Source organism: Pinus tabuliformis, chromosome 2_1 (genome assembly GCF_031772625.1).
Source record: "Pinus tabuliformis cultivar Carrire ecotype Pingquan chromosome 2_1, CPIR1, whole genome shotgun sequence".
In the NCBI taxonomy this organism is placed as follows: domain Eukaryota; kingdom Viridiplantae; phylum Streptophyta; class Pinopsida; order Pinales; family Pinaceae; genus Pinus; species Pinus tabuliformis.
The window spans coordinates 738504935-738530479 of NC_142299.1; the positions used below are offsets into that span (position 1 = coordinate 738504935).

Below are 25545 nucleotides of genomic sequence, written 5' to 3' on the forward strand. Positions count from 1 at the left end.
ATCTACTCTTCAATGATTGCTCTTGCTCTTGCTCGGGCTTCGTCTTCACCTCAGCTCTGATACCATGTTAAGTTATGGTATGTTTTATGCTTATAACAGTTTACTTCTTTTTCTTATTATATTCCACCGATTAGCAATCACATGTACATAAAGTAAAGTGCAGATAGAACATTAAACGATCGACAGAAAACAAGCCAAGACAAGAGACATAAGATGTGGCAGCTAGCCAGGGACAAACCCCACAATGTGTGGGGAAACCCTTTGATCAAATCTTCTTTTATCTTCAATAATTCAGCAGAGAGAAATAGTACAATAAATCTGATTCATATCAGCAGTAGCAAACCCTAGATCAGTAGCATCAGCATTAGCGGCTTCATTATCAAACTAGGGCAGACCATATCTCACAAACCGACAGTCGGATTGACTTCATTCCACCACCAAAAGTTTCGGCTTCCAGAGGAGGTTCAGATGAACCTACAGCGCAGTTCAGATGAGGAGATCTTCTAGGCCACGCAAGTCAATCTTTACTTCTGCAGTTGCAGCTTCAGTTTCAGCAGTTTCCGGCTTCAAACTAGGGCAGTCGATATCTTGCAAACCGTTCGTCGGATTGACTTCATTCCACCACCAAAAGTTTTGGCTTCCAGAGGAGGTTTAGATGAACCTACAGCGCAGTTCAGATGAGGAGATCTTCTAGGCCACGCAAGTCAATCTTTACTTCTGCAGTTGCAGCTTCAAATTCAACAGCGTCCGGCTTCACATGTGTGAGAGAGAGAGACCCATTTCAGCGCAGTAGAGAAGAGACTCATATCTGCGCAGTAGAGAGAGAGAGATGTGATGAGATGAGTGAGTCTAAATGAGGAAAAGTCCTCTTATATTTATACACAACGTTGGTGGGTGAATAGATGCGACTGTTGGGCTTCTGAGCCTACATGAGCTGTAGGTCGGCTTGATAATAATTCCATAATCAAAATAAATTCATATCTCCATGAATACTTATCGGAATTGGATGATCTTTATATCAATCCTACACCTCTCGATGAGAGGAATCTAATAAAAATATTATCAGCCATGAATAAGATGACCCACATGAAGTTTTGCCTGGTTGCCAATTTTAACAGTTGGTTAAGTTTTTGAATTGTGGTTTGATGCAGAGGCCATTTTTATCCTAGAAACATGACCTTCTTCTAGGCCCTTACTGTAATCTTCAAGATAAAGAAAGAAACATCTGGCACAAACATTTACCTCATGTTCTATGGTCCAATTGGAGTTAATCCATTCAATAAAAGTTGATGACAAGGGCCACAACTCATTGAATCTACAAATTAAGGTCTTGTCTGTATATAACTACTAATGAGAACCCATTAACCTTTGTCAATTGAACATGTAACACTGGGTTGACTTCCAATCTTCACAATGAAGGCTCCCAGTGGAGGAGTACTGGGATCAAAGGGGAATATGATTTATTTTGGATTACTATTTACAACAACGGGGAGTTGAGGAAGAGGCCAAAACTCTACTCTGAACCCTTGAATAGAGACGTAGCAACAAGTGTAGGATGGATTCCTTCTATTTGTTGTAATCCACCATGGTGCACCTATCATCTAGTTGTTGACCAGAGAAAATCAAACTTCAATTAATTGTGAAGGTCCCCTCCTTATCCCTCCTCCTCTTAGATTTCAGTCTCTATTGTTAATTTTAGATAACAATGGTATGTTCTATGCTTAAGAGCAATTTACTTTAATTTTTCTTATTAGCCCAATATCAATTTCCAAATTAGCAATCACATTAACATTGATAGTAAATGCAGATAGAACATAAACAATAAGCAGAAGACAAGCCAAGACAAGAGGACATAATATTTGGTGGATGCCAGGGAAAAAACGCAATGCGGGGAAAACCCTTTGATCAAATCTTCTTATTATTCTTCAAAAGTTTAGCAGAGAGAGAGAGAGTACAATATACAAAATTCACTTGCCCAAACACAGTGGAATCTGTCCAGTCAAACTGCAGTCAACAGGATGCCCTAACTAGAAAGTCAACGCAGGTCAAATCAACAAAATTACTCCAAATCATCTCGGTCAAACCTAGTCAATTCGACCTCCAAAGATAGTCCAAATCAGCCCAAAACAATCTTGAAGAAATCATCAAACTTGGTCAATGCATAGTCAAACCTACGGTCAATGCTAGTCAACCTGCCTAAAAATCCTCGAAATCTGTGCCAAAGAATGCTGCCTGCCCAAATAGAATTTTTCCCAAGAAAGTCATAGTCAAACAAAGTCAAACATTGCTCGGTCAATGCTGGAAACAGAGATTGTAGTCAACACTTCGCACATGTGGAGGAGAAGAATGTTGTCTTGAAATTTGTACAACCCAATCAGATGAGGAGAGAGAGATATGTGTGAGATGAATGAATGTCCAAATGAGGTAGATGCTCCTATTTATATGCAACGTTGAGGGTGAAGAGACATGACTTTTGGGCTTCAGCCTACATTAGATCGCTGCCCGACCTTGACAATTTGTCCATAGAAGAAATAAATTCATAATTCCATTTATACTTCTTTGAATGAGATGATCTTTAGATCAATCCTACACCTCTCGGAAAGAGGAATCCAACAAAAATATCATTTCCATCATATGAGCTGTCCAAGGTGGAGTTTGGCCCTAGTTGCCAATTTTAACACTCCCTCTCAATTAGGGAGGACTCGACTTGCCAAACCATCTGACAATCTGTACCATCCCTGTCATCCCTGTGCTGCTCTGCTGAACTATGAAGAAATAATGAAGAAGAAATGATCAAGATTGTATCATACCACTCTCCACTGACCCAAAGTCAGTCTCCATTGATCCCATATCAATATCAAACATCCTAGCATAGGGAGTACGATAGTACACGATGCATCCATCGGTAGTACTATGGTCCCTATCCTCATTTCCCTACTCATTGGCCAGATGAGAGGTACTTCCTTTGAGTCTCGGACTACATGGGTAGGATGTATTGGCAAGAGATAGTGAACCACTCATCCTGCTCATATGCCATAGGAGAAGGTGAACCACTCATCCTATGCATATATCAACCATCATGGGGTATCATAGGGGAAGGTGAACCACTTACCCTGTACACAATGCACCACTAGGGGAAGGTGAACCACTCACCCTATGGTCGCTTATCGCTCCAAGAAGTACCCCAAGCCCCCCAAAGCTCCTAGAGCTCAATATCCAACTCAAATGAGACCCTCATAAGAGGGTCTCTCCACGACTCCAAGTCGTTCACGGAAGGTTAAGAATTTGACCTTCCCCAGGGACTTCGTAAGAATATCTGCAACCTGATCATTAGTCCTAATGTGATGGAGCCTTATTGCTCCTCGTTGTATCATATCCTAGATAAAGTGGTACCTGATATCAATAATCTTGGAGCGGTCATGAAACACGGGATTCTCAGAAATATGAATCCCACTTTGGTTGTCGTAGAAGATCACGGTGGCATCCAACACATGTCCAAACAACTCACTAAAGAGCTTCCTCAACCAAATAGCTTCACGGGAGGCCATCCTAGCAACAATATATTCGGCCTTAGCGGTGCTCAAAGCAACTGACTTATGCTTCCTTCTCATTCAGGATATCGAAGAAGAACATAGTGAGAAGCAACATCCTAATGTGCTTTTACGATCCATCACACTGCCAACCCAGTCAGCATCAGAATAACCATGGAGCCTCACATTCCCGACAGTGTATCTCAGTCCATAGGTGATTGTGCCTCGAAGATATCTCAAGAGATTCTTGGCAGCAATCCAATGTATGTGATGAGGCTTGACCATAAACTGACTCAATGTATTCACTGCAAAACATACATTTGGACGGGTGTTCACCAAGAACATCAGGGCCCCCACGAGTTGATGATACTCCGAAGGATTTCCCAAATCGGCCCCAGCAGCATTTCCGCGTAACTTCTTGAAGTTAAGTTCCATCAGAGTAGTCACGGACTTGCAGTGCACCATGCCAAATCTTTCGAGTATCTTCACAGTGTATTTTCCTTGAGAGAGGAAAATCTCACCTGGATTTTGCCAGACCTCCAACCATAGGAAATAATGCATCGGTCCTAGGTCCATTTCAAAATTGGAAGCCAACTCCCTCTTACATTGGATGAATAAGAGGGTCTGCACCTGTTAGAAAGAGATTGTCCACATAAAGAACCAAGATGAGAGGTCTATCATTCTCAACCTTAAAGTAAAGGTTCAGATCAACTTCACTTCTTGTAAAGCCTAGCTTCATCAGATAGTTGTCGATCCTCTCATACCAAGCTCGGGGAGCTTGCTTCAACCCATAGAGGGCTTTCTTCAACATGGATACACGTGTCTGACGATCTTGAACTTCGAACCCCTCGAGTTGTTCTACATAGACTTCCTCTTTAATTGAACCATGCAAGAAGGCGGTTTTGACATCCATCTGGTGGTGGTTCGATCCTTGCGAGGTAGCAAGGGCTATAATCGAACGGATGGTGGTATATTGGGCAATTGGTGCAAATATCTCATTGTAGTCCACACCTTCCTTTTGAGAGAAGCCTCGAGCAACAAACCTGGCCTTTAACTTTTCAGCACTTCCATCATCTCCATGCTTGATCTTTTAGAGCCATTTTGAGGTGACAACAGACTTGTCCTTGGGTCTAGGGACCACATCCCAGACATCATTCTTCATAATCGACTCATACTCTTCGTTCATAGCATCCTTCCAAACTTGGTGCTTCACAACTTCTTCGAATGTGCAAAGCTCAGATTGAACAATGGTGCTCATGGCAGTTAAGTACCCTTTGTACCTAGTCGGCTTCTTACTTTCACAAAATGTCCCCCTTGGTGCAATATGTCTCTCAGCATCTTTGAGAGTTTCCCTAAGCCATGAGCATCTCCTTTTTGAGGAGGAGGGCTCATGAGGAGGTGGATCAATGGGATCCATTGGTCTTTCAACATCGGGCATCGACTCATCCTGTGGTTCTCCCTGCTTTCTTGTATCTGCTTCTTTGTCTTTCCTTGGAATAGGAAGGTTACTAATCTTCCTAAGGGCGACATCTTCATCAAAGGTGACATCATGACTTATCTCCACTTCTCTTCGACCAGGCACATAGATTCTATATGCCTTAGAAGTTTCACTGTAGCCCACAAATGTTCCTTTCTCCTCAGATGCATCCAATTTGCTTCTCTTTTCTTTCGACACATGAAAATATACGGGGCTACCAAAACTTCTAAAGTGAGAAACATCAGGTTTCTTACCAGTGAAAACTTCTTTGGGAGTTTTGGAGTCCAACACTTGATGAGGGCATCTATTTTGAACGTACACAATAGTGTTGGCAGCTTCTGCCCATAAGAACTTTCGAAGGCTTTGATCATGAAGCATGGCACGAGTGGCTTATATAATAGAACGGTTCTTCCTTTCAACAACACCATTTCGCTGAGGAGCATATGCGGTAGTAGTCTCCCTCTAAATGCCAACTTCTCTACAATAGTCATTGAACTCATTTGATTCATATTTGGTTCCATTATTGGTCCTCAATATTTTGATCTTCTTTCCTGTTTGATTTTTGACCAAAGCTTTTAAAGAGCGGAACCATGAGAATACCTTGTCCTTATTCTTTAAGAAATATATCCAAGTTTTGCAAGAGAAATCATCCACAAAGATAAAATAATATAAATATCCTCCCAAAGATGTCACGGGCATCATACCAGATAGATCAAAATGAACTAATTGCAAAATGTCGGTAGTCTTGCTATCACTTGAGGGGAATGGTCCCCTTGTATGTTTTCCTTCGGCACATCCCTAACAAACACCTTCATGTTCTACTTTAAATTCAGGCATACCTGTCACCATCTTCCTCACATCGGGTAGAGCCTTATAATGTAGATGAGCAAACCTCCAGTGCCATAATTCAGATTGAAGAGATGTGTCGCAAGACATAGCTCCTAATGGGCTTCCTCCAACTTGATATAGGCTATCAACCTTGAATCCAAGAGTAAATGCTTCTTTGAAATTTCTTTTCCAAACACGTACCTTTCCATTGATGAATGCCACCTTGAATCCTTTGTCCTCCATTGCCGATATGGATACCAGGTTCTTCTTTAGATCAAGTACATATAGTACTTCTTGTAGATGAATAGTGCTACCTTGATTCAATTGAAGAGTAACATTCCCAACTCCCTTCACGGGATAGGTGGCATTATCTCCAAGAATGATTTCCAAATTTGTATCCTTTTCTATCAGATTTGAAATAGCTTCCTTATACCCAGTGAAGTGCCTTGAGGCACCACTATCAATTAACCAATTTCCCAAGGTATTCGGAGAAGAGGTAGTAGAGAGGGAAGATATAAGATAAAATTCTTTTTGCTTGTTATAGACAACATTAGGTTCATCATACCTGGAGTTTCTTGATCTTTTAGGAGTTCGACTATTTCCATGTTGAGTAGCGGAAGCCTTCCTTTTTCCATTGTTGTTGAATCTGCCATTCCTTTGATTGTTGTTGCCCTTGAAATTGTTGTGGTAGTTGTTATCATCATCCCGAGGTGTATCCCTTCTATTAGGACACTCCCTAGCATAGTGGCCAAACCTATTACAAATGAAGCATCTTCCTTTCTTCCATCTTTGAATCTCGATCTTCCTTGACATTGCTTCTTTAAATCTGCATTGTTCTTCTTTTTAGCATGAGCGGAGAATGCAGTAGGATCATTACTATTTGAAGGCATGTCCATTTCTATCATCCTTGTCTTTTCTTGAGAACATCTAGTCAGCGATTCTTCAAAACCTGGAATCCTATCGTTGTTGATGATAGTAGTGTTGAACACATGCCATTCACGAGGGAGACCTCCAAGGGCAATGAGAGTGAGCTCCTTGTCAACAATAACTTCTCCAATTGAAAGAAGATCATTTTTTATCTCGCTAATCCTCATGGAGTAGGATTTGATATCTTCACCTCTTCCCTTCTTTAAGTCCTTCAACTTGTTTTTGAGAAAGAGGACTTGGTTTGCATTGCTAACTTTGAACATGCCAATCAACTTGTGATACATCTCCTTAGATGTGTTCAAATCAGATATGTATGCAACCAAATGCTTATTAATAGAATCCCTGATGATCTTCTTTGCTTTGACTTCACATTTCTTGTACTTTGTCTTAGCGGCAACCGATGCATTTGAAGGAGGTTCAGTTATCTTTCCCTGCACATAGTCCATGACTTCCTGCTCTTCCAAAGTCAAATCAGGAGACATCTTCCATGCATGATAATCATACTTATCATTGAGCTTGTCATCAGGCTTGAAGTAAGATGCAGAGGCCATTGACTCTTGTTCTTGTCCAACAAATCTCAGTGATTGCTCTCCTCAGTGATTGCTCTTTTCTCTCTTGCTTGGGCTTTGTCTTCACCTCATCTCTGATACCATGTGAATTTTAGATAACAATGGTATGTTCTTTGCGTAAGAGAAATTTACTTCAATTTTTCTTATTAGCCCAATATCAATTTCCAGATTAGCAATCACATTAACATTGATAGTAAATGCAAATAGAGCATAAACAATAAGCAGAAGACAAGCCAAGACAAGAGGACACAATATTTGGTGGATGCCAGGGAAAAACCCCAATGCGGGGAAAACCATTTGATCAAATCTTCTTATTATTCTTCAAAAGTTCAGTAGAGAGAGAGAGAGAGTACAATATACAAAATTCACTTGCCCAAACACAGTTGAATCTGTCCAGTCAAACTGCAGTCAACAGGATGCGTTAACTAGAAAGTCAACGCTGGTCAAATCAACATAAGTACTCCAAATTAGCTCGGTCAAACCCAATCAATTTGACCTCCAAAGACAGTCCAAATCAGCCCAAAATAGTCTTGAAGAAATCAGTCAAACTTGGTCAATGCATAGTCAAACCTGTGGTCAAAGGGCCTGTGGTCAATGACAGTCAACCTGCCCATAAATCCTCGAAATCTGTGCCAAAGAATGCGGCCTACCCAAACAAAATTTCTCCCAAGAAAATCACAGTCAAACAAGGTCAAATGTTGCCCCGTCAACGCTGGTCAAGCCTATTGCAACTTGGTCAACGCTGGAAAACAGAAATTGCAGTCAACCCTTCACACGTGTGGAGGAGAAGAAGGCTGTCCCAAAATTTGTACGACCCAATCAGATGAGGAGAGAGAGACATGTGTGAGATCAATGAATGTCCAAACGAGGTAGATGCTCCTATTTATATGCAACGTTGAGGGTGAAGAGACATGACTTTGGGCTTCTGAGCCTACATTAGATTGTTGGCCGACCTTGACAATTTGTCCATAGAAGAAATAAATTCATAATTCCATTTATACTTGTCAGAATGAGATGATCTTTAGATCAATCCTACACCTCTCGGAAAGAGGAATCCAACAAAAATATCATCTCCATCATATGAGCTATCCAAGGTGGAGTTTGGCCCTAGTTGCCAATTTTAACACTACTTTACAGACATAATCCATTCTCTTTTCCTTCAGAGTTATGGTGATCTCGGAGAGGATTTTACAAAGATTTGTATATCCTTTCTCATATTAAAAAATGGATTACCTAGCAAATAATTTGACAAATGGTATGGGGGCATCCTTCCAAATCTTGTGAATAATTTATTAAATGATTGGTGTGCATCCTCCAACTTTTGACTTGAAATGGACACATGAGTAATAACATGGCCTTGTGTTTACTTCTCCCAGTCCTAGCCATCTACACAAACTTGTTGATGAGTTTTTCCTTGTATCCCCTTTTTCCTTTCCTCATATCTAGTCTTTCTCCTTTTTGAAGCCACTTGAGATGCCTTAGTGTTTTGATGTACTTTGGGAGAAACTCTTTGGAAATATCCTAAGTAAACATCAAAGGCGGGTGGGTGCCAAAGTCCCATGTGGAACAATATTTTCAGAAGCACAAATGATCAGGGTCTTAGCATTCCACTTTGGATTGACCATGCAAATGCATAGGTCTTTGAACCCTTTCTTCTCATTTCATTGTCCCATTTTTGCATTTTTCATTACGCACTAGACTCTATGTTGATGTAGAAGACATGGTATCACAACTCTACCCCCACATCTCTCATTCGATAGTGCTTTATGGTGTGGATGCAGAACCCTTACATTGTGTTTAAACCTCCATATTCTCACATTGCTTTTCCATATGGACACAAAGCTCCTTTGCAACCCTCCACTTGTGCCTATCCCACATTCCACATGACATTTAGCATGTTGATGTGGAAGCCTCCCTTCTTCACTATTCCCTATGCATTTACTCCGTTGCAAGTGGTAGCCCAATACATTGATACATGGCATTATTTATTTAAAGTGGAATATGATGACAATTAAAAGATGAGTATGCTCTTTATGGAGAATATAGTTATATACTGTGATATCTAATAATGTGGCATTTGGGAAAGGATAATAAATGTTAAGTCATGGTTGGTCTTTTACCAATATTTGGAAAACGCAAGGTATTATGATGAAGAAGAATGGCATACAAAAAGAAGTTCGTACCATTTTGTGGAGATACATTCAACTGATTGCCTTAGAAGAACAAGGACTTCCATTGGATTGCTGGTTATAAATGGTACTCAAGAATACAAGAAGAAGAATAACGGAAAAATAAAGTTAAACTATGGACTTAGGGTTGAAAAGGGTTGGTTGCATGGTTGAACTTTTTGACTATAGAGAGGGTGTGCATTGAGCATTTTGATTCCAAGCATAGATCAGTAAATATAAAAGAGGAAGGGAAGATGCATGTTTCCCTCGTCCCTCTAACATTCAAAAGAATGCTCCGCTTGCGAGAATACACAAAGCTTTCAAGAGCCTTTGAAGTTGATTCTTTCTTAGGTGCAGATGTGGGTGATAGCACCATTTTAAAAGAATGGCTTTTTATGACCAATAGAGGACAGCTCCAAGACATACTAGAGAGAGGTCATTGAATTGGTCAGGCCTTATCAAGAGCTAGCTTGGTTGTTTGCTCAGATAGTTGGTAAGAAACCACGACTTAGGTACCCACTTATGTTTTGTATGTCATGTATTACACGTGGCACAAGGATGCAATCTTTGATTAGGGGAAGCTTATTTCAAATGAGATGGCCCATCAGTTGGCCAGCTTTCAGTACCTAGGAGATTAGTTATGTCCTTGTTACTTCAAAATCTAGCACCTTAGTGCAAAGCTTCACTAAGCAACCTAGAATGAGAGCAACAATGGTAGAGTTACCTCTATCACTTCAGCAACTACTCCCCTCATTTTTGTGGTTGGATGCAATCCACCATAAGAGAGGTCACCCTAGTAGATCTTAAGGATCAAGTAACCCAATTAAACTTAGGCTAAATGCCCCCTAAGGGCTCTACAACAAGATTTCACCCAAGGATAAATATACAATGATTAGGGTTTTGGGTGATTTATGCTATAATTCCAAGAGAGCGAGCTCAAGGGTTCCTATGTTTCAATCTAGAGGGCTTAGTTAAACCAATAGAGGCTCAAATAAATGTTGTCAAAATTGGCGTGGTCATCAATTTGGTTCACTTCAAAACCAAGAAACAAACCCCCCCAAAAAAAGGAAACAAAATGGTCAACCAAAAAATACATAAATATACAAAATTTGAAAAAAACATATATATTCAAGCTCATCAATATGAATCCAAACCATTATACACATATGCAAAGTTTCTCATATATATAGTAAGTAAGGGTGCATATAACCAAAATAGCACCAAGCATAATTCATCTTTGAACCAAAAATACATCAACAAAGAGGTTCTAGATGGTCCTCTAGAGTCCAAAAAAAATCATGCTACAACAAATACCTACATATAATCAAAATCATTGCATATATTGAGATCCTCATCATCAATATCATCCTCTAAGCATTAAAACAATATAAAAAGCTTAGCATGACAAATTGAGATATTGTTTGAGTGATGGGTACATTTTACTAGGGTCATGATAGAGGAGCTCAACAATCAATGCCACCAACATCGAGGTACATAGAGAGCTTGGTCCTCTTAATTAAATGTGAGTTCCAAGCCCTCATACATGATAGAATCCAATGGAAACATTGCAATCTCCTCAATCCTGAAATCCTGAAAATTGTTAAGTCTATTGGATTTTAAGTGGGATTTAAAATTCTACTTTCCTCCATATGAAATCCAATGAGGTTGAAACCACTCTCAAACATCCCAAAACAATTAATGTTAATGTGAAAGATTTAAGTAAAGGGATGAAGATGAAAGATAGAGGAGAATGCCACTTTTAACGGGAGCATTAGTAGGGTCCTAGGGTTGAATATTAGGCTTCCCTGCTCATAATTATTATTATTTTTTTTAAATTGCATTTTGAAGATCCTTAGTCGCAATGTATAGAATCAGTTGGTTTGGTATTTTCTGGTTCTGTGCCACCAATCAGATTAATTAGGGCTTGAAAACGGACATATCAACCAGTTTAACCGATTTTGGTTTGATTATGATAACATTGGCTCAAATAGACTCCCAAGCACATGCAAACAAAGCAAATACACTTGGCTATTAAAACTAGGGTTTTAGTCAACAATTTACAGCATGCATATAGTTTATAACAACAAAATTTAGTCCCATAATCTATATGATAAATAAGTGCAAAATTAGGGCTAAATAGAGAGTAAATTAAGCAAAATAATTGCAGCAACTTTCAATGGTGGAAAACACATATAACAACACAATAAATCCTAGATGTCAACCTTAATTTATGGCGGAAAAATACATGTAAAATGATATTTTTACTTTTCCAAATAAATGCATACAAGTCCTAACCCCAGGACAATAATATCCAAGGCAAAAAATGTTGAAATAAATGATTTTGCTGTAACCCATCCCGAATTTACCCTAGAAAACACAAAATAAAAATATTTATGTTTTTTGAAGGATTGACACAAGAGATAAGACTAGTGCCTTTCTCAATCAAGGGCCAATGGAGTCTAGGAGTAAAAATCTTTGGAAGAAAAGAGATGAATGTGGATTGAAAGAAATTGAGGAAGACAAACTTATGTTTTCCAATTCTTCAACCCTAGCATCCTTCTATCTTCTTTGGAGATTGAAAGAGAGGTGTTAGCGTTTTTTTTAGTAGGGTCGCTGAGGTCCTGACAACTTTTCTAGATGGGCACACATTGGGTAGGGACCCACTGTCACCTTGGCCCAAGCCCTTGCTATTTAGGTCCAACACCTCGTAAACGACCAAGGGAGGAGTCCCTATATTTTCGATAGCAACTCCAAGTTATTTCCAGTGCTTTGTATGGAGTCAATGGGGTGGAAGTGTTCTTGACTGGTTTACTGTCCTGCGTAAAAACAGTGCTAAAAACAAAACATATTTCTAACAACAGATATTATTAGCCAAAAGACTTCAAAAATATAGCATGTATCCTATGGATATTGATCTACTGAAGTCACTCTAACCTAATGTATGATTATTTCTCAATTCTGAAGTCTAGTTAAAGAGTTACAAGTCAAAATAGCTTGCTGACTTGTAGGATAGCCTATAAAACATGCGTAAAAATGCAAGAACAACAATCTATTTGTTTAATTAGCCAACCCACTGTGCAAGAAACACCTCTAGGAAATTACCCTTGAGTGTGAAATGGCTAGAGGGTAATTGTAGAATTTTCAGATTTCTAAGTTATGTTTATTAACCCTTAAATTTTTTGGAAAAAATATTTTATAATTTAAATAGCTGGAAAATAAAAGTAATTCAACTCTAACATGAAAATTTTGCTTATAAACTAATGTAGAGCTTGAAAATCGTAAGTTTTCGTGTAAGAAACTTATCTGTAGCCTGTAGGCCTATAGAACTAATTTTTTGGTGATTGGAAACACAGGTCCAACAAGCAGAAGGCCTTCTTAGTTTGGTAATCTGCAACCAAAAGGCTAGATACAAGTGTAAAATGCAAGAAATAGTAACTTGTATTTAAGAGGGGGTTATATCTAGCAATTTAGTTAGTTTTCCCCAACAAGTAGCTTGTTGTAAATTGATATGACAGTAGAAACCAACATGTAAGATCTTATTCTAACTGCAGAAAAATAAATGAAATTTGACGAATTTTATATTTTTGGTTGTTGGATTTTTTACCTATGTCTTGGAGTCTCACCCTTCGCTGAGTGTGAAGTAGATGCCCGTATAAGTCGCTATGCGCGGTTCTTGTCTAGGGAGTGGGATTTGTCGTTTTGGAAATTGCCCCCACTTTAGCTTAATCCACCCTGCAACTTTCAATTTTCCTTAGTTGCGGCCCTCTTTTTGTGATGTCTACAACCTTTTTTTTCTCTATGTGCCGCAAAATACAAAACCCTTGAGATAGTAAAGCCCCCCTTTCAAAGAAGTGTAAACTCCTTCGACTGATTTACCAACAAAATCAAAACAAACAAGTGGGGAGACCCTAGATGCTTGCTTCCACATAGCGTATTAGCTCCTTAATGGCAGAGAACATTAGTTTTAGGATAAATTTAATTGTTAGCAAAATTAGACTAGATAAAAATAGTATTCAATGGCAATAGCAAGAAGAAGGATATTAACAATAACAACTGCATAATTATACAAAAGTACAAATGTTTGCAAAATAGATGAGCTCTTTTTCTTAGATAGCACTTGTCTCAAGTGAACAACAACAATTACAATGGAGGAGAACCTAGTTTTTTATAGAAATATTTCTAATGGCTAGTTGAGTCCCCTCATTAAAAATATTGCTAGTCTTCCACAATATGGGACTCAGCAATTTTAATTTCATGAAAAATAAATGTAATCAATCCCTAAGGGGGCTGAATTGGTCCAAGAATCTCGAGAGAGGCCATGACCTTCTTCCAAAAATGGTCTATAATGATCCAAAAGTAACATAGTATTGAGATCCCCCAACATCTAGCTTCCGTTGTCCATATGCAACTCAATTTTTCCACATAGACGGGTGCAAATTGACTTGGTGAAGTCAACTTGGTCCTTTGGAGGGAAATTTGTTGTAATGACTAGTTCATAGGTCCATCATTTAACTTTTCAATCCAAGGTTGGCCTACGGGCTAGTTGACTTCCTTTCCAATGGCTACTTTTTGACCCCAACGACTAATTAAACCTTGGCATTAATTCTCCCTTTAATAATTTAACTTGGGCCTATAGTGGCAGATCTCCATTGTCCTTGCCCTCCTGACAAATCTGAAACCTAGATTTTACTACTTTGGTCTTGATTTGTAATGGGTCTGTCTCTATTTTTCTGTAGCCTCTAGGGAATTGCCACATCATCACTTGACCGCCATGTCATCTTGCTCCTATGCCTAATCTCCATTGTCTTGTAAATCTAAGAATATTGACCCTTGGGTTTTTCATCTCGTCATGCTTATCAATTTTGACGTAATGCATGAAAACAACTACCCAACGCTTTGCTTGAAAATCCCCCTAGAATATTCCTTATACTGCTAACCAAGTTTGACCAAGCCACAACTTTTCACTAGATGCTCTGATTGGAAAATTTCACATGACATGGCATCCTCTAGTCCTCCTCTATAGTTAGAGCCAGGGTTGAGTTTTTGACCACTTGGACCATTTTGCATTGGGAAGCATGAATTGCCTTGGGAAATGTGAAAGTTGTCACAAGAGATTGCTATGTTGTGAGAGATGTAAAATTAACCATGTGGAATGACATAGGTGCACCTTGACGTGGGCTAGATTGGCCCATACACTGGTGATCACCCCTACAAAAAGAAAGCTCCCATAAAACCATGAGTCCCTATGAGAAGCCTCTCAAGGTCCTCCAATTCGTTCGAAGACAAGATCACCTAGATGAAACTTTCAAGGGATAGGGCATGGTCCGACCAGTTACAATAGATACAGACTCAATCTGACAAGATATAGGTTTAGCATACCTAATACAGGGCCTCACATGGTTTTTACATGGCTTTGACTTGTGACCTTGGGCTTACAATGGTGGTGAATGATGCATTGAAAAAGTCTATGTACCCCCACTCATAGAGGGGCAACAAGAGGGAGCTAAACCTAGGTCACCTCAAGAGAAACTTGATGAAAATCTTGCGCAAGGAGATTTTCGAGCCATAAAACCTCATCAAAATCTTGATGAAAATTTCATTAAACCCTAATTTATCAACAAGAACAAGATGGAAGAAGATAACTTACACTTAACATAGTACATATCATCAAATTATCACCAATAATCATTTAAGAGGGAGAACCATCCTTTTAAAATTCTCCAAGAGAGATTTGCTACATTAGTGCTCCATAACGCAGAAGAGAGAAAAGACTATATACCATAGCAAGTTATCTCCAACTCGTGAGTGACAATGAAAAATGAGAGGAATCGAATTCCTATTTATACAACTTTAGGTAGGTTGATTTCTCTAATTTGGCTTTAATAAGCCCTAAAATATAAGTAATTCATGATACAAGAGATTAAGTTACTAAGTTGATTGCAAAGATAGCAAAAATTATATTTTAACATGAAATTCTACCTAGGTGGGAGCAGAACGTCCTCCAAGGGTGACGTCATCCTCCAAAAGGTATGTCCCTCCATAAAAAGTGTAATGGATGGCTCCAAGGGGTGCATCTCATCCCACAAGTCTTTTTTCCTCATTAAATGGAATGTCCAATCATCAAGCAATGCCTCCTCAATCTTGTTGAAAAATGTAACTAGTGTCGGTCTTCATAACTGTATTTAAGTCTTGATGTAATGTATTTATCAAAAGAAAGAAAAAGAAATTTTATTGTAAAAGAAATTGACTTATTAAAGCATGGGTTTCATGCTTGGGTCAATGGTTAATAGGTCAAAACCTCAATTGTAGGCTTCAAGGGTTTGTGTCAGGAGTCCGTGTCCTTGTCATTATGTAAAAGACCCTTCTTGGGCTTTATTAGTCAAGAAAGAAATTTATTTTGATGTAAATTGGGTTATTTAGGCCTCCTCCACCAAGTTGGCCTAAAACTGGACAAGTCGGCCTCATCAAGGGAATTCAACCTCACATATTCACTATATATTGGAGCTATTCGACCTCATTTGAAGCACCAACCAAGTAGTTCGATCTACAGTAGCTGGAAGCAATAAAAGTGTGCAAAATTCAAGGAAGGAGGAAAACCTAGCGAAGGAGAAGGAAGTCTTTGTCAAGCAAAAGAAGTCGAATTTTCTCTCTCTTTGTCTCACATGTGCGAAGGAGCTGAAGCTGTAGGAGGGCCGAAATTATTGAACTAAAGTTGGGCCGAAATTCTGAAGCAGTAGGGCTGAAATTCTATTTTGATGTTGTATTGATGCAATGTTGATGCATTATTGTTGCAGTTGATCTTTGAAGTTTGGAAGGACAGTTTGAGGGTTGACTTGGTGGAGGAGAAAGGTCATTTGGTCTAGTCTAAGGTCTTGGTCTATCTCAATTTGAATTTGCTAGTGGAAGAGTTTGACTGGGTTTTCCCCTATAGAGGGGTTTTAGCCTTGGCTAAGTGCCTACATTTGGTGTCGTTGATCTTCATGTTTTGATTTAATGATTGCTTGATGAAATAAAGATAAAAGAACATAAAAGAAGATAATAAGACTACAAGAATATCAAAAGCAATTATCAACATAAGACAATCTTTCTGCCTTTCTGATTTTCTAACAAATCCGACATCCTTCATAAAGGCGCCCAAGTCATTCTCCCAAGCATCAAGAAGAGGACACCATAATGCTAGGGCATGACATCATCATGGTGATTAGTGTGTCATCCCCTCCAAAAGGGATACCATGTCGTCATCATCATCAAATATCCTAAAAAACAAGGCAATGTCAATCATGTAGGTGCAATGCCAACCTGGGGGTTTGCGGTCATCTTTGGGGTACATATGCTCTCAAGACAATGCCTTGGATCTAGAGAAAAGTGTCCAAATTCTGAGAGGTAGGTGGGAGTGTCATCAACTGTGTGAAGGCATCTCAAACTCAATGCTCCTCAATAAGTGTCCAACACCTTTTGTCAAAGTTTACTGAGTCATCATCAAATGGGGTTGGATGCCCTCTTTGATGTGATGGAGAAGCATCATACAATCCTTCAAGGGATAGTAGCTATACTTGGGAGCAAAATTACTACACATACTCGAGGAATCAAGTGAGACCAATATCATGGGTGCAATAACCATAAGAGTATCAGAGTGGGCCATATGTAATGTTAAAGGCATCAAATTACTTCATACAAGCATCATCTTCACATGTCTTCCTAGTTGTGATTTGTACACAAGTTACCATGCTTAGATATGGGGGGATTATTACAAGGCCCTATTAGGTGCTTCCAACCTAATGGGGAGTAATAGTTCCTAGGCCGGTGTAATGTCCCAAATGAAATAAATTTGGAACAAGCTCTTCACATAAAATTTATCATGTATTTAATAGAAGATTGCCATGTAAAATTAAAGACAATCAGAGCATTGCAATCCATAACACATTGAACAAGAAAATTCTCAGCTTTATTATATTAGATAAGTTGGGGTTTTACATGCACATACAACTCATATAGCTGAGATGAAAAGGTGGCTTCAAAAAGATCTACAATAATGCCACAAATCGGCCTCCAAAACAAACTGAAAAACAATACACTGCAAGCTGTGAACCTTGAATGGATCCACCAAGGGAAGAGATAGGTGCTCGCCCACTCTCACTGAATCACTCTAAGGTTTTCGTCTTGGGGCTACTGCTAATGTAGAGAACCACATTATCAAACCTCTCCATAAGAAGAAATCTCAAATCCAAGATATCTCCAAATGATCTCCTCCTCCCCTTTTATAGATCTGATGGCTAAATCTTCAAGCCTCTAGAAGCATCTTATTTTATTATTTTATTATTATTCTAGAAACTCCTCCATTGACTTTATCTTAAGTGACCTTTTAATTTTATTTTATTTCTCTCAAGTCACTTTTGGCCCATTTTCTCAAATAATTTATTTTTCCTTAATTAAATGACTAATTAAAGTCATTTTTAACTAAGGAAAATGGAAAATTGCCCACCATACTCTCTTCGGCCACTGGAAGTCTCTTCTCAGCATCCCATCCTGTAGATCTTCTCGTTCCGGTTCCAACGAGCTATTATGCTGAGGTGTTCCATAAATTAATCTCCCCAAAATGCTACCTCGAGCATAATTAATTAAGTTATGCCCAATAATAACACTAATTTTTGAAAGTTGTCAGAATGCGACGGAACGAAAGGCAAACTGTGCAGATGATGGAATATGCCAAGTGAATGCCATCAAATCACATAAAAACTCCACAAAACTCCATTTGAACCCCTGATGACATAAACTTGCTGCACTGACCTAGCCATCCCCTGCCCTGGAAATCCACCCTAGCTGTACTATGGAGGAAAATAAAAATGGGGACATTACAACTGACCCTTTCAGAAGATAGGTGTAAGTGATGGGTGAAAACGAGCTAGGGTGAACTTCATGAATAGAGTTAGTCTTATGCTAAGTTATATCAAACCATTGTCCATGAGCACCTTTGTAAAGGGAGTTCTTAGCAATGATTATGTCACCTTCCTCGCCTTTGTTTCTTCAAGACCTCGCACTTGCCTTTTTCTTTTCTTTAAATGGCTTGTTGAACAAGCTTCGTTTATTATCATTTAATAATAAGATAACTGCTTCTGTGATGGGAAATTTATCGTTTCATTGGGGCCAAGATGTTCACAGAGAGTTCCATTTACTTTGGTAGGCACGGTATGCATGGATACTCATGGGGATAAGTATCTATAAGAGGGGGTAGAGCTCAGGCTATAATTTGGCTTTTTCTTGCTTTACATCTCTTTCCATTCTTTTGCATTTTAACATTTCGTTCATGCTCTTTCTTTTCTTACAACTGCATCAACCTTAGGTATAGGGCAAGGTCAACAGTGAACCAACATGATGGCACGACAAAGCAAGGGGAAAAGAAGACAAATGTTGAGTATTTTCTAGGTAGACCCTTGTTTTTTAGGTAAGTCCCCTCTTTTGTGACTTGTGGCCTAAATTTTCATTTTAGGTTTCTCTTTAGGGTGGATGTGTAAATCTAACAATTATCGTAATTAAATGTTTTAGTTACATTCCTATATGTTCTTAGCATCATTTAAAGTATTAGGTTGTTTGTATAATGAGATATGCAAGTTATTCTATTTGAAAGTAATATAGTGTACTGTGTGCACATACAAAGTATTTGCAAGCTGAACTGGTATATATTAGTAAATGATGGGTCATAAAATTCCTTTTGAAGTACAAGTTAAACTTGCATGATATTGTTTTGACAAATTACCTGTGGAATTATTTATTTCATCATAGGATTTGATTGAATTATTGGTAAAACTTTTGGTTTTGCAGGTCCGCGAACTTGAGAATGATCCAACTTTCAATGCTGGTAGAGGTTCAGTCCTAACAGAGGCAGGCACAGTTGAAATGGAGGCAACCATCATGGATGGTCCCACAAAACATTGTGGAGCAGTTTCTGGTCTTTCTACAGTGGTGAACCCAATTTCTCTTGCTCGACTTGTTATGGAGAAGACTCCTCACATTTATTTGGCCTTTGATGGAGCGGAGAAATTCGCAAGAGAACAAGTGAGATTTTCAAGTCATTATCTTTGTTGTCTTGTTATTATTTGGAAATATATTTCATTTCTTTTATAGAGTACTGAACGAATTTCAATTCCTATTCTTTTGGTTTAAGGCTTTCTCTTTTTCAATATTTCCATATCCATTTTATATGGAATAAATCACATCCACGTTGATATTTCTTCTAGCATTTTAGGTTCATTAACTCTTATTATTAAAAGAGAAGATTGATTATGCTTTAATGCAAGATAAAATAAAAAGAAAGTGTGCTAAATCTTATCAATTAGCCAAAAATATTTGATGGGATTGAAAGTTATAACATGTACAGTATTGAACCATGTGGATTTTTCCATGGGAATTTGGGATGCATTCCTTTCTTCCCTTACATAACAAGGTTGGGTGTGATGCAAGGATGCACTTCAACATTCCTAATGTAGGAGACAACTTCTACATGTCCTTTTGGGCACCCCGCTTCGAAAAGCTGTCATCCTAAACATACCCTAGGAATTTCCCAATAAATGAGGATGCCCAAGTGTCAGCGATGCTTGTTGGAGACATTTGCCTATCACTTTTTGGTGCTTCTCTAATAGAAAGAGGGAGAAAATGCTGTTTTCACTTACCTAACAATTAGTTTGCTGCTAAGAAATAGATTATTATTTGTGTTCATATTAACAAATGAACCAAATTTTCTGGTTGAGAAAGCCTTAGCAATTAATCTTGCTTTATATCCATCAAATTGCCCATTTGAGGTACATATAGCTTTATACACCCATTTGCAAGTGATCAAATTTTTTACCTATTAGAAGTGGCACCAACTCCCAAGTTTTATTTATCATCAATGCATTATACTCTTATTTTCACATTCTTCTTTACCTTTAGCTTATTGATAAGTCTTTAGATCTTTTGCATCCATTCCCTTAGCCATGAGAGTGTCATTCATTTTCTCTCTTTTCCTTTTTGGTTCAAGAGGATTACCCCGATTAGTATTTGTAGCCTATAAATGGTTTTTGCTACCCTCTTTGGAAAATTCTTGCTATTACTTGTTTCATTAGAACACAATTTAGAAGTTTCAACATTTGAAGTAGAAATAATAAATATACACAATCACATCTCTAGAAGAGGAAAAAACAACAAATTCAACACTTGAATATGATGTGGCTGAAATAGAATAATCACTAGGATTACTGCGTCGAGAGGTGCATTCTACAACTCAGTATGAGGGTGATGTGTGATTCTGTGCTCAACCTTGATCTGACACATGTTCCTTTTAAAATAAAAATAAAATAATTCTCTAAATAACAATACGAAGTAGGCTACAATAAAAAAGAATAATGTATATACATGTTTGTTTAGTTTTAATTATCTCATTGTGCCCGCTCGGTTAGTTAATATTACAACTCAGTATGAAGGAGATGTAAAAATTCTTAACTCTCATTCTCAACCATGAATAAAATATTTTGATATACATATGAAGTAATTTAATCTTACGACAAATTTAGAGAGAGATAAACTGTGTGAGCATAAAATCTTAACCATAGTAAAATATTTCAATCTGCAAAGAGAAGAAGTAATTGAAAGTAAAAATGTTCAATTACCTTTTGATAAGAATAATAAAAAGGAGATGTGTAATTCATTCAAAATTTTAATATAAAATTACTATGTTGCATTTAAATTATTAATAGTAATAAAAAAATTCAATGTAGGTCATGTTGCCGCAAAATCTAGCAGGGCTTGGAGGGGGCACCCTATAAGGCTAACACTAGGCCAAGAGACAACAATGGGGTAGTGGTTCACTATCACCATGGGCAAAACCCCCTGCTCTTTACGGATTTTCATGGATGGGAGGAGTCTTGGTATGTGAGAAGGTCACCTAATGGATATTCTAAGGTTAGGGTACAAGGTGACACAATAAGGCTTTAGGTTCAAGGCTCCAATTGGAGGAAATTCACTTTCTTGATAGAGGCCTATTTGATGAGGCATCAAGACTTGGGGTTTGATTGATGAATTGAGTGTTGGTGTTACCAAAGGTCAAGGCTAGGAGAAAAGGTTTCCAAAAATGTATATTGGCAAGTCCAAGGCTCATGAAACCTTCAAAGAAGCCCCTAAATTGAAGCAAACCTAGACTAGGGTTACCCTTTAGGGCAAAAAACTAGGGCAAGAAAACTTATGGACAAGATTGAAGGGGATGCTCACCAAAAGGATAGATTTTGTGGCAAATGCAATCCCCTTGATGTTTAGGCTCTGCAATCCCGCAAACTCTCCTTGCCTAGGGATTCACACCAAGCCTTAGTTAACTCACTTAGCCTTGAAGGGGCTAAATTTAGAGAGATAAATTATGGATTAAAAGAGAGTTCGATTACCAACCAAATGGACCAGTCCCTTATTCCTTGGGAGTATGGAGTCTATGATATGTTAGATTTGTCAAATAGTCGCTAAAGAGGCCAAAATTTTGATGCCCTAGCACGAACACTTAAGTAATTATTTATGCAATGGAAAAATGGAATTTTCATGGGAGAGCTAATGAAAGATCACCACTAGGAAATTTATTCATATGTTATGCATGAGTGATGCATGCAATAGATCATCTAGAATAGCATTCAATATATCTTCAACAAAATAGGACACAATTGTAAAACTTAGAATCAATAATATTCCATACATTAGAAATGTAGAAGATAGATATTCAACAATTAGGTACACCTACAAGATAATATGCAAAAGATCCATCTATTCATCCAAAGAATAGCTCCAAAGCACAACGATTTAGCTCCAAATATCAAAATGCATCAATAGATCCAAATTCTCCACAAGTACAAGAGGTTGAAAATGCACAAGAATGGCAAAAATCCAAGTGTGATGATGATTTATGAGGATGAATAATTCCTCTACTTATAGGAGGAATTAGAATCCTAATTTTAGCCTACTAGCCCCTAAAATAATAAAATAATGTGCAAGTAACAATCTAGGTCACAAGGTGACCTAGTAGCCAATGCAATAAATCAATTCTAACCCACACGTGTGAGCCGAAATAGGAGATATGCTGATGTCGTGCATGCGTGAGCCCTTCCAGGGCTAGCGTTCATGGCTAAGGGTACCATGATGTGAATAGAGGCCCTCTAAACATGTCTCCTAGGGGTTGGCCCCAGGATCGCTGTCAATCTCCCTCTGTGGACCCCAGTTTTCACTTTGGGGCACAAAAGTGGTCTCATGGTTCCCCAGATGGTCAAAATGCCTGTCTCTGCCCCAACGTTGAGGCCTCTCAAGGTGGTACCAATGTTGCATTAATCGTTATCGGGATTAAATCGACGCGGGGGAAAAATCGGGAAAAAATTGTAACATACAAAAATATTCATTTTTTTTCAATTTTTTTAATATCTAAAGCATCTACAACATAAAATAAATACATTGACACATAAATATGATAAAAGAACTAATATATAAGATGTTTAATATCATTTCTAGTGCTACATCACACATACCAGTGAATCATGCCATGAATAGTAAGTCCTGACTCATGATATCAACAAAAAAATAATAATGTATCTCATGAGTCATAATGTCATATACAAAGCAATGAACCAAATAATTAAAGTCTAATACTATTGATTTCCTCTGCCCCTCTTGCGAGAAAATGCAATAGCTTTCCCTTTCCCTTTAGATGTAGATGCCGGTGGAGTTGGCAGTGGACTTTGCTGTGCTCTAGAAGCTGAAAAACTAGGAGTAGGAGCTATAGGAGGTAGACCACGTCCTCTACTGGTGGCAGGGGTAGCCCGGGTAGGTGGTGTCACCTCCTCCTCCTATTGCTCCGCCTCCTCCTCCTCCTCCTCCCCCTCCACTACCTCCTGCACTAACCAATCATCAACAGACTCCATGAGAGGCCTCTCGGCCTCAACCCTCCATGCAGCAGTGGTGTCAATCCCATCCAATGAGATGGCCTCCATATCAGGTGTCCTCTCAAGTTGCCTCACCCACAATCGAAGATTGTAGTAGACGTAGACCATGTCATTAAGTCGCTGGGAGTCCAACCTGTACAAAGATCATGAAATAATAATTATAAAAAAAAATATTGTTTAATGAATTCAAAAAATTATTTGGAAATTTGCAATATTTTAAGTGTTAACCTGTTGTGCTTCTTGTTGTGTATTTTTTCAAATACACTCCAGTTGCGCTCACATCTTGAGGAGCTACATGTTTGGCTGAGGATTCAAATGGCAAGATTTTGCAGAAGGGGTACCCTGGCACCATACATTCTCCACCATGCATCTACAACAAAATTACAAATAAAATTTTAAATAAACATAAGAAAAAAATGAAATTTGAAAGTTGAATCAAAGTATGAAGTTATGAACTTGAAGAGACAATGAAATTTGAAACAAACTAAATAATACCTGGCATTTTAGTCGTCCTATCAGTCACAACCATGTCAAAGCCAAATGTGCCACCTGCCATCCTGTATGTCTCAATTTCTTTGGAGATTTCTGCACGTTCTGATGGAGATCACACCATCCTCTGAATACAGGTTAAGAATCTATCCATGATCTCAGCATCAAATACGAACCCATATGCGTAAGAAAATGTGGGGTTCAGGTAGATCCCTATAGCATGAATGGGACGATGGAGTGTGTTGTTCCATCGTTCATCAATCACTCCCCATAGGAGGAGTTGTCTCTGAAACCCCTCATCTCCCTTATCATCGTAGTAGGCCCGAATGGATTCTTTTGCCTGTCCATGGCCTCATACAAATAGCCCATTGCGGGCTTCTCATCATCAACTAATCGAAGAACCTTTACCAAAGGTTCAGTAACGGTACACACCTCCTGCACTCCCGCCCAGAAGTCTTCCTGGTATGAAACTAGTTTGCATATGGCCTCTCCCTCTGGTTTGCGGCTCATTGTCAAAGCACGCCACTCCTTTAAAAGAAACATTCTTTTCACATCCCACATAGAATTTAAGAGGGATTGAAGAGATATGAAACTGGTGGCAAACCGTGTAATGGTGGGGCCCACCAACTCTTTGTTGTTGGTGAATTTTCTCATCAAGCTAAGCACAGATGTATGATTATATATAAATTTTGTATTGCTTTTTGATGACTCAACAATATCTTTGACAAAGGAAATTTTCTCTATGTCCTCCAACATCAAATCAATACAATGTGCAGCACAAGGTGTCCAAAATAAAGTAGGATGCCTTTCCATAAGCATCCTGCCAATAGCAACATAATTTGCAGCGTTGTCCATTATGACTTGGACAACATGTTCTGCACCCACCTCCGAAATAAACACATCCAACAAATTACATAAAGCTTTTGCATCTTTGATATGTGCAGATGCATCAACAGATTTCATAAACATAGTCCCCTTGGGACAACTAACCAAGAAGTTTATAAGGGTTCTCCCCTTTTGGTCAGTCCAACCATCTGACATCACAATGCATCCTGTTTGTGTCTATGATTCTCTAAGCTCCTCCAATCTTTTGGTGCAGTCAACCTTTTCATTTTGAAGAATCCGGCCTCTAAAGTCATGATAAGAAGGGATTTTGTACCCTGGGCCAACAGTTGCAATAACATCAACAACAGGCTGGAAAAATGGATTATTCCTTACAATGCTGAAAGGAATATCACTCCAAAGGAGAAATTTGGCCAACAACTTGTCAGCTTGTTCTTTCTTAGTTTTTTTAATCATTGAAGTGATAGATGGCTGTGAACCAAGCGTGGTTCTAGGAACAAAAAATGATGAGGCAGCTATCGGGTTGGTTGATGCTGAAGTAGAACCAGTGCCACTTCCTTGTTCACCTGACTTTGTTAGTTGCTTCTTCATTTCTGCTTTGGCCTCTCTATTGTGCTCTAAATTTTCCAATGATCTCATGGCTTTTTGGATGATTTTAGGATTTGTATTTGTGCAAGGCCATACATCAAATCCAGGGATTTGTGCAAGGTGATACTTCAATCTGTACACCCCCCGGACATATGTTGCCCACACAACTTGCAAGACAAGTTCATT

At 38.6% G+C, this 25545-nt stretch overlaps 1 protein-coding gene across 1 annotated transcript in view; it reads left to right on the forward strand.

Annotated features, from left to right (window-relative positions):
- The window catches only part of LOC149202700 (isoaspartyl peptidase/L-asparaginase 1-like), a 99593-nt gene that overhangs the window by 22436 nt on the left and 51612 nt on the right, over positions 1 to 25545 (forward strand). The window contains exon 2 of the mRNA XM_089403211.1: positions 19319 to 19552. Coding sequence (XP_089259337.1) covers positions 19319 to 19552 — 234 coding nt within the window. The remainder of the gene's footprint in view (positions 1 to 19318; positions 19553 to 25545) is intronic.